At 39.6% G+C, this 10000-nt stretch overlaps 1 protein-coding gene across 1 annotated transcript in view; it reads left to right on the top strand.

Moving 5' to 3' along the window:
- The window catches only part of LOC138000753 (uncharacterized), an 8375-nt gene extending 5335 nt beyond the window's left edge, over nt 1–3040 (top strand). Inside the window, exon 2 of the mRNA XM_068847385.1 lies at nt 1008–3040. Within this exon, the coding sequence (XP_068703486.1) occupies nt 1008–1310 (303 nt within the window). The 3' untranslated portion in view covers nt 1311–3040. The remainder of the gene's footprint in view (nt 1–1007) is intronic.
- The last annotated feature ends 6960 nt before the right edge of the window (nt 3041–10000 follow it).

Raw genomic sequence — 10000 nt, 5'->3', positions numbered from 1 at the left:
AAGTGTTTATTCCAAAGACTATTTTTGATATGTGCTTATTACCTGCTTACCCGCTTGAGGCAAACAACAAAGCAGAAAAATAATACTTTTGTTTCAAGAAACAACAATGCAGTCACTGTGTTACAGTGTAATGATTCTTTTTTAATATTGAATTTTTTTGTGAAGAGTTAGATTTGTTTCCCTTGAAATTTAGTCAGGTGCATTATTTAACTTTTAACCGTTAAGCCAGCAACTGTGACACTAGGCGATTTTGTTCGCCCATCACTGCCATTGGCCAAAATCAGCTAGTGTGCCTGGTACAGCAATTGTGATTTTCGCTGATGATCCGCGTATAAAATTGGTGATATCTTGCATGTCAGATATTGCCAATTAAATTCGCCGCCATTCGCTTAGTGTGCCCTATCTTGCGGTTTTTGACTCCCGTCGCAGCAAATTACTGAACAAGTCAACCAATAAGACCTTACAATTTTATCACATGACTGTATAAAATGGCGGCCAACAGCGAAGTACATGTAGAGTGGAAATTCACTGCGATTGGCTCATAAAATTGCTAGGTGTGCATGCACCACGAAGCGATGAAATTCCCTGGCGATTTTTGCTGCCAATCGAAATCGCTGCAATCAGCAACCAAAAATGCCTTGTGTGTTGCTGGCTAAAGGAAGACAAAGGAAACTTATTAATCAATCGTCTCTTTGATTGGCTGTAACAAAAGGCAGTCGAAAGGCAGAGATGACTTGTTTTTTTAAGAACTCCATTATACATGTAATTATGTTAAAATGTTAAATTACCAAGGTGGAATTTGTTAACCCCAGTAGATGAATTGACAAAATGATCCTATAGCTCAGTGGTAGGGCACCCAAGGTAATGATCAGAACATTCTAGGTTCGACTACCGCAAAGGAGCACTAAGAATTTTTCTTGATATCTTAGAGTCACCATTAATAAATAATATTGATAACACAGGTCTCCCTGCTGTACATGGCTCTGATATTGTTTTTGTCTCTTCAGGCTTACCATGCTGAGTGCTACTTAAAAACCAAGGGACCAAAATGTGAACATTGCTGCTTTGCACTGATTCCCTTCCCTAACAAGGGCTTATCTGGTAGATGGGGTATTTACAATGGCTGCAAATATCACGAAGAGTGTTACATTCAGTATGCAGGACCACGTTGTAGTACTTGCTTTGATGTCATTAATGTCGACCCTGAGAATGGTTTCTCTGGAAAGTGGATCAGTGACAGTAACAAACAGTTTCATGAAGAGTGCTACCAGAAGAAAATTTATGTTGAAATGCGAGCTAAGCATTCTTAGTTGTAGTACTGTATTAGAACCTGATGTGATGGTGAATATGCGTGTCATTTGTTGTTTCACAATATTTCTAATGACAAAAAAATGTGGTCTACTTGTTAAGTAGTACACTGATGTTCTGAACGTCAGTCTTCCTTTAGCCTGATGTTACTGTAATTATTTAAGTCCAATATTACAAACACAGGTCAATGTTGGGGAAAAGATTTTTAAATTTTCTCAGAGAGTCCCAAGTACTCTGCAAACTATTGGGTGGAAGTGCAACAATACAGTAAACACCCGCATATAAGAACGCTTTTTTAAGGTTTGAAGGCTGATCATTTTCTTATTATTTTGAGGGGTGCTTAGTGAGAAATCAGCCTAAAAGTGTTCTTAAAATTGGTTTCAGAAATACTTCAAATTATATATTACTAGAGGTTTAATTAACAAACAATGGGGTTTTGTAATACATTTTATAGTTTGTAATGGTCCTGAATACCATAGTACCTTGATATAAGTTACTGAACTGTATTGTTTCCTTATCCTAATACCCTTTCCCTTTGTATTAAGAACATGTTTTATCCGGCTGAATTTGTTCTTGTTTATATGGTGCTTTATTGGCCAAATTTCAGCCTGATGTTCTCAATCCACTTGTTCTTATATGTGGGTGTTTATTGTATTATGAGAAGAATGAAAAAAAAAATAGTGCAGTGGAGGTTTCATTGTGCTTGTTGATATGTAAAAATATATATAAAGAATAGACAACTCTAAAGACAACTTGGATTGTAGCAAGGTAGGTACAAAAGTTGTATGGTCTCAACTCGGATCGCTCACCTCAGATCGTTGTAAAAAATATGATAAGGCCTCGCCGTAGCTCTAATCTTTAAGCTAACCTTTGTGAAATCGGGGCAAACCTTTTATAGTTTTGGTTTACAAAACCGTTTTTCACTAGATCAGGTCCAACTTTTGTACCTAACCGATTGTAGTATGTAAATTATAGCAGCACTTTGACCCTTACCTATCCACTTGATCCTTTAATATTGATAAGCAAAGTTGTCTGATAACCAGTGTAAAACCTGTGTAACTCTCGGGTAAAGAAAGGAGTAATTTAAGTTACTTCATGGTATTGAGGGCTGCTGGGTTCAAGTTCTAAAACTGGGCACCCTTTCTTATTGTGAATGGTGTTTGTTCTGGTTGCTTAATTGGTCAATAGTGTAAAAATGTTCGGTATGAATTATTTCTTAGACTCCATACAATAGAGTTTTCTGATGCTTGAATTTTATTTGCTATGATAGAAACTCCAAGCATGAAACATGGCACATAGATACATGCAAAAAGTTAGTCAAGGCAAAGGTCTTGTTTACAATGCAACACCTGTTATTCTAGCCAAAATCATAACGTGCAGTTTTCACCTCTTAATCTGATCAGGTTGTTGGAGATTGCGGAGTAATGAGTTATGTTTCTTTGGTCAATTTGAAAATGTCTTGACTGAATTTTTTTTAACTTTTGATATTAATATAATGATCTTAATAATATTGTATTGTAGACCTCTGAAAAAGAGCTTGCATTCCTGGTGGGCTTCAAACAGTGCACTCTTTGCATTGAGAGGTGCACAATTTAAGACAGCACCACACTGGAAATCTCTTTGCACAGTATCTTGGGAAAAACAAGAGTAATTATTATGTTGCTGTCTTACAGTGATTTCATTAAGTTCTGAAGTAAAGAAGTGCAAACCTTCTGACTATTCATCTTTATCTGGATTTTGTCTTGAAATACTATATTTTGGTGCATATGTTGCAAACGTGCTATCAGTTGGTGACCTTGTCTGAACTGCGCAATGTACATTAAATCACAATAAGCCAGTGGTTGAAGTTAGTAATGCGATCTTTTCACAGCAACAGTCCTTAAAGATTATATTTCGTGTACAATGTATAGGGCTATGCATGCATGAATAGAAAACACTGGGCAGGCACTAATGAGGCTGAAATACAAAAAGATTCCCCTACAGCCTTGATTCACAGAGTACAGCAGATGTAGTGTGGGTTTTCTGTTATTTCAGTGGCATAATAAAACCAATATGCCAGCAATGCCTTAATTTTTAGGATGGCTGTTTTACCAACCAGATTCGAAAAAAGAAGTAAAATATAAAAAAAATCAAACAAATGACACCCACAGGATCTTCCCAATAGTACTTATTACTATCATAATATTACCAAACAAGTGAATCAAGTACTTTCCAAGCATTCTGAGTGGCAAGCACTATTCACCTCTGGGCAAACAGAGAATAACAAAATGGCTTCCCCTTTTGCTTAAGTTATTAAGTTTATCGTTAAAGTGAAGTGCATTTCAACTGGTTTGATGGCCCTAAATGGTCTTTTAAGCTTTCTTTGGGGTCCCATGATACAAACCCCCCCCCCCCCCCCCCCCATCCTCCCTAGTCTGGGAGCATCTGTAATCCTGTAGGATAGGATAACTTTATTTAGACACGGTAAACTCATCAGTCGCAACTATAAAAACCTAATTAATTACCAGAATTATTACAAATTATACAACGACTACAGCTACATTATTCAAAATTGTTCTAAGTAATCAATAAATATAACTATAATATTAAATGACAAAATAAAAACCTGCTTTACATGAGTGCCGTGTATAGAATTGTAGATTAACTTGATGAAAAGAAACGCTCGCAGCCAGCCCGGAACGCTCTAAGGGAGTCAGCCTGCCTCAATTCGATTGGTAAATTATTCCAAAGAACTGCTCCAGTGTAGCCGAAGCTATTTTTCATATAGTTTGTGTGTGGCTGTGGGATAGCTAGTTTGCCCTCTGTGTCCCTTAAGGAGTAACTGGAGACGCTACTACGGTCAACAAATTTAGAACTAAGGTAATCGGGAGTAAGACCATTAAGCGACTTATAAACCATCACAGCCTTATGGATTGTTCGTTGAGAATCAAGTTTTATCCATCCAAGTTTTTGGATAAGGTTATCAGCGTTGGCATCATAGTTCGAGTAAGTGAGTATACGCGCAGCGCGATTTTGAAGTTTTGTAAGTTTACTGGCTAGGGTTTTGCCGCAACATCCCCAGACAGAATCGCAGTAATCAAAGTGAGGCTGTACTAAAGGGTAACTGGTCAAGTCGCCCGAAAGTCATCTCGCCCGAAGTCAAGTAGCCCGGAACCAGAGTCATGTTGCCCGAAATTCATAGTCATGTCGCCCGAAATTTTATCGAGTATATAAACTTGAAGAAAAGCAACAACTTAAGTAAATCGCAAGGAATAAATTCGTAAATTGTTGTGTCCGCTAACCTATGTGATACTCAAACTACTTAGCCTGTTTTAAGGAACGTATTAAACGCACGTTTCCTTTTCATTGAATTCCCTCCCGCATTAATGAAAGACATAAATGTGTTTGAGGAGATTCTAATCAGGGGAGCTCAGTACAACGGTCTTATGCACAGTATTAATATTAAATACACATCCCATAAACAGGTAATCAAACGCGGGGGCAAATATTTTTGCTCTACTTTAAAAGGAATATCGCTAGGTTTGTATCTCAAATATTAGGCATGTAATAAGTCTACCTGAATTTCAAGGGGCGGGTGTCAGTACGAAGACCCACACGTCCCCGCGTGTAATAAGTATTCTATTATTTAAATTTATTTTTATCACAAACTTACCCTCAATTGGTATTTGAATTTGTTTTCAAGTTTTTGACTAGTTTTTTCATTTTCGTGTTTTACTTTAGGATTACTATCTCCGTGATATCAAACGACAGCGAAATGAGCAACCTGAGTTTCACAGTTTTACATTTCACTCTGACTAGTTTTTAAAATTTTCGGAATCTTTTTTAGCATTATGAAATTTCGGGCGGCATGACTCAAGATATCGGGCGACATGAATATGAATTTCGGGCAACATGACTCTGGTTTCGGGCGACATAACTTAGGGCGAGATGACTTTCGGGCGACTTGACCATAAACCGTACTAAAGACATGAAGTCTCATGTGGAACGAAAGACCTCACTCTCTTCAACGCTTCAATACCAGACGCGATTTTCTTACATAAAGTCTCAACATGAACATTCCAAGGTAAAGTCTGATCAATATGAACACCTACAGATTTCGTAGAGGTAACTTGAGTTATAGGTGCACCGTCAATAATAAGTGACGGAGGGTTGTGAAACGTGCTTAGCCTTTGCCTCGATCCGATCAACATAAACTCAGTTTTAGATGCGTTAAGAGTAAGCTTGTTAGCAGTTAGCCATTTTTCAACTCTAGCAAGATCCTCATTTAAAACAGTGTTAATACTTTGGGTGTTATTACTAGCAAAAGTTATGTGTGTGTCGTCAGCATACATTCGAGGTTCAGAATTTAATAGACAGTAAGGTAAGTCGTTAATATATATTAGAAAAAGGAGTGGACCCAGAATTGTACCTTGAGGTATACCACAAGTAAGGAAATGGTCCCCAGAGAGAGAACCATTTATAAAACATCGTTGCTTGCGGCAGTCCAAGTATGATCTAAACCAATTGTATGAAGTGCCACTGACACCATATTTCGCAAGTTTAGACAAAAGAATATCGTGATCGACGGTGTCAAAGGCTTTCTTTAAATCCAAGAAAACGACTGGAAATTTCGTGCTGAAAGCAAGCCACCTATCTAGATGTGTTAAGGAGGCCCTAAGGAACATGTCAAATGTCAGCAATTTTGTAACTTGCACCGACGGCTTTTGCAGGGGGTTAAAAGTGTGACCCTCAGAGTCCATTGTGCAAACGAGGCTTGACCTTCAAATGCTTTGTAACCATCGTCAATGGCGGCGGAGCTTCGGCAAAAATTCTCATACTTTTAAATTGGGGTCTATCTGACACGTAACAGTAATAGAACAGATCACTTGACCATGCCAATGTGAAAACGAGGCTGGATCACATAATGCCTTACAAGTAGCTATTGCTGGTTTTCACTCACGTGATCAACAGCCATGTTTTTTAACGAAAACAAAAGGAAGCGTTTGCATAATAATAGAGTTAAATTCCCGGAGGATTTGGTCGGGGCACCAACATGGCCGCCTTTTCTTTGTTTTGGGCACCAACATGGCGGTCGTGACGTCATGTGAAAACCGAGAATTGTTTACGGTGACAGATTGTCCCAATATTACTTAATGTACTTTCTATTGGAGTGTAACTTAGACACTCTGTAACAACAGTAACTAGACGCTCCATAAAGCGTACACTGGGTTGCCTGTGGTACCTGTTACACAAAAACAGGAAGGCACTGAATTGGGTGGTATTGCACTGCAGCGTTCCAGTTAATTTTTTCAAGTGGGGGGTCATTAAGACTTTTTGAGGGGTCACCCACATGTCGCGCCAGCAGAGTCCCTTTGGCTCACACGTTCACGAGTTTAATTATTTTGTAATGGCCTGTCCCATTTTGAGGTCTTTTAGTTTTTTAAGCTTTGGTAATAAATTCAGTTTAAAGATAACAAAACAAGGTCTTGAGTAAAATTCACTCGTTTCTTCTTTAAATAAGTAGTCTGCAAAAAACTAACTGCAAATCTCTCTCACGGACGTTTTCCAGCATGCACAAATTTTGGTTTTATCAACGGAGTTGATAATGTAAATTGGTCACCGTACAGAGATTCTAAAAGCTGACGTTTCGAGCGTTAGCTCTTCGTCAGAGCGAATCGAGGAATTATGGGTTACGTGTAGTTTTTATAGTAGAGTGGGAGCTACGCTATTGGTGGTAACATGGCAACGTGAAAAATAGGAATATATCAGTATTCAAATGGGTAACCGGTCGTTTCGCCAACGTGTCAGTTCGCCAACGTGACCTGTTCGCCAACGAATGAAGTCGGTTCGCCAACGTCTAATGTCAGTTCGCCAACGCTTATATGTCAGTTCGCCAACGTCCAAAATGCTTTGTGAAATAGATCTGAAATATATTTACAAATTACCAAAAGAAGATAATGTGACCGTTGATCCAAGATGAATTGTTTGATTCGGCTTGAAAATGTTCGTTTCACTCTCCCCAATCTCTCTCTCTCTCCCTCTCTCTCTCTCTCCCACGCCATCGACGGCTTTCAAGTTTGGGGCAACCCTAAAACCAGGAATCCGGAATCCGGAATCACAGGTCATTGTTTTTACCAGAGAGTAAAACTATCCTAAACATTCATAAAAGCTAACCTTAGGCCTAATTAGGCCTAAACAAACGTTTTTAGGCCCCCTTTATTTGTGAACATAAACCGGCTGTAAAACCTTTTTATTAAACATTTGCGTAGTTAAAGAGGCATCGAGTTGAAATATGTTTGTCTGATTACGCGCTTAGAAGCGTTCACTTGTTTCCCGCAAGTTTCGCCAACGTGTTTGTTCTACTCTCGCAGAGGCTTTTGCATTGCTTGAAACACTGATTAAATATTTGCGGCAAAACTTTTTCCTTCCCCCACTCAACTATTAAATGTTCCCCCTACAGCCTGCTTCTCTACCGGTCTCTTTTCTCTCTTTTACGGGAAGAATTAGAAACGCGATAAAAACAATGTGAGCTCATTAACTTCGCTTATGTGGCATGTTGCAAAGGAGGTGAGAACTTTTTCAACTTGAATAGGATATTGTTTAAACGTTTAATGATATGTAACTACAACAAGAACAGATAACACCAACAATATCTGCCAATCAAATTCCTGCGATTTCGATCCGGCGTAATCAGGCATTGCTGTATAAAAGGGCTGTGATTTTCTGTTCAATTCAACCCACTCATCTTATCGAAGTATTTTCGCTGATCAAATATTTTTACAAGAGTCACTCGAGATGGAAAGCTATTATTGTATATATTGCAATGAGGAAGTAACAGCGAGACAGGAAGCCCTCCTGTGCGATGGCTGCGACAAATGGCAACATCGACGTTGCAACACGGGAATTTCGAGACAGCAGTATAGAGATGCTGTTAAGTCCGGATTAGAGGTGGTTTGGCGATGCCTATATTGCAGTGAGATCACTGATCCACTTGCGGAGAGTAGCAGAATCGAGGAAGAGACGGATGCCTTTGACATTCCACCATCTTTTGGTATGCTTGTTTTTTCACTTTGTAAAATTAAGCGTTCCTTACTTGTTAACCTCATTTTCTCGCGCGCATACCGGCACGATTTCCAAAAAAAAGATCTAAGACGACATTTGGTGAAAAACCAACTCCTCGTGGTTAATGAGACAGGTGAGGTGGTCGTCCTAGGTTTTAATGTTCCAGATCAAGGTGTCTCTTCTAATATTAAACCAGTATTCGGTCTATTTTTAGCTTTAAAATTTCTACATTGCCGATTTTTCGAAGTAATTGGTATTTGTGCTTTCAAAAATTGTGAAGAAAAGTATTTTATCCCTGTTCTCACTTAGCAACACGTTTCAAAACCTTGGGGGATATTCCAAAGTTAACAAAAATCGGTTGTCGGTGTTGAATCCTTGACGGAATTTTAATTTTCGGCTGATATCGATCAGACTTCTTTGCCGAATTTTCACTAAAAGTGTTTAGCGCTCTGTATTTGTTTACATGATACGGGTATGATAGTTCCTTACTCCAATTCAAAAGCAAATGTTATGAGGATACGTTATAGGGTTTGGTACAGTACAGTTAATACAAGTTTCCCTCTTTTATATTTAAAAGATGATCCGCCTTCACAACATATGGAGTCGTCAATCGAAGACCCGGCCCCTGGCGAAGTCATCGCAGAAATTCAGCCGGTAACCTACCAGATAGTCGAGAGCGGGACGAAAAGAAGGAAGACCAGCCTGACTGATAGTCTTGGCTTCAGCTACAACGTTCATTCTCGACGACCATATGCGACATACTGGCAGTGTACGGTTCGTCCGAAAGGGAATCCCTGTAAGGCGTGAGTGACAGAACGAGACGGGGTTTTCAGGCCTGGCCAGCATAATCACAACCATACGGTGGAGGTGGGGGCAGCAACCGCAGCCAAGATAGTCTCCCGGGTGAAGAGTAAGGCGTTGGAGGAGAAGTTCAAGTCAGCGTCAGCAATAGTGGATGAGACTAGAATTGCTGCTTGATGAAAAGCATCTCATAGACGAGACAGTCAAATTTTCCTTGGCACTTTTTTTTTAGGTCATGTTAGATGAACTGACTGCTGCACCTTGTCCAGCCCTCCCTAAGCCTGCGCATGTGGCTAGAGCTGCCAACCGACTCCGACAGAAACTCAGACCCGAGCAACCGAAAGATCTGGACTTCGAACTGGTCGAGGAATGTCTCCCTCCCGGTTTCTTCCAAGCCGACCTGACAGTTAAGCAGAGAAGGCATCTGATCTTCGCCAGACAGGAGCAGCTAAATACCCTGGCCAAGGCTAACTCCTGGTACGTGGACGGCTCCTTTAGGAGCCACCAAGTTTGCAAAAGTATATGACCAGCAATAAACTATTAATAAAGAAATCTAATAAAATTTGAGGGGGGATTGGGGCGCATTGAAAGGTTCAATAACAAATATGGCGGTTCACATCAACAATCCCTCTCATGAAGTGAATTGCAAGTTATCTAATTGACAATTATTTTCAACGAAAAAGGTGTTTTTGGACGTTGGCGAACTGACATATAAGCGTTGGCGAACTGACATTAGACGTTGGTGAACCGACTTCATACGTTGGCGAACAGGTCGTTGGCGAACTGACACGTTGGCGAAACGACCGGTATTCGTTAAATGAAAAGCGTTCGTTAATACCGTGAGGATTAA

Source organism: Montipora foliosa, chromosome 4 (assembly GCF_036669935.1).
Source record: "Montipora foliosa isolate CH-2021 chromosome 4, ASM3666993v2, whole genome shotgun sequence".
Lineage (NCBI taxonomy): Eukaryota > Metazoa > Cnidaria > Anthozoa > Scleractinia > Acroporidae > Montipora > Montipora foliosa.
The sequence above is the reverse complement of the archived record's forward strand: the minus strand, read 5'-3'. Positions and strand labels throughout refer to the sequence as shown.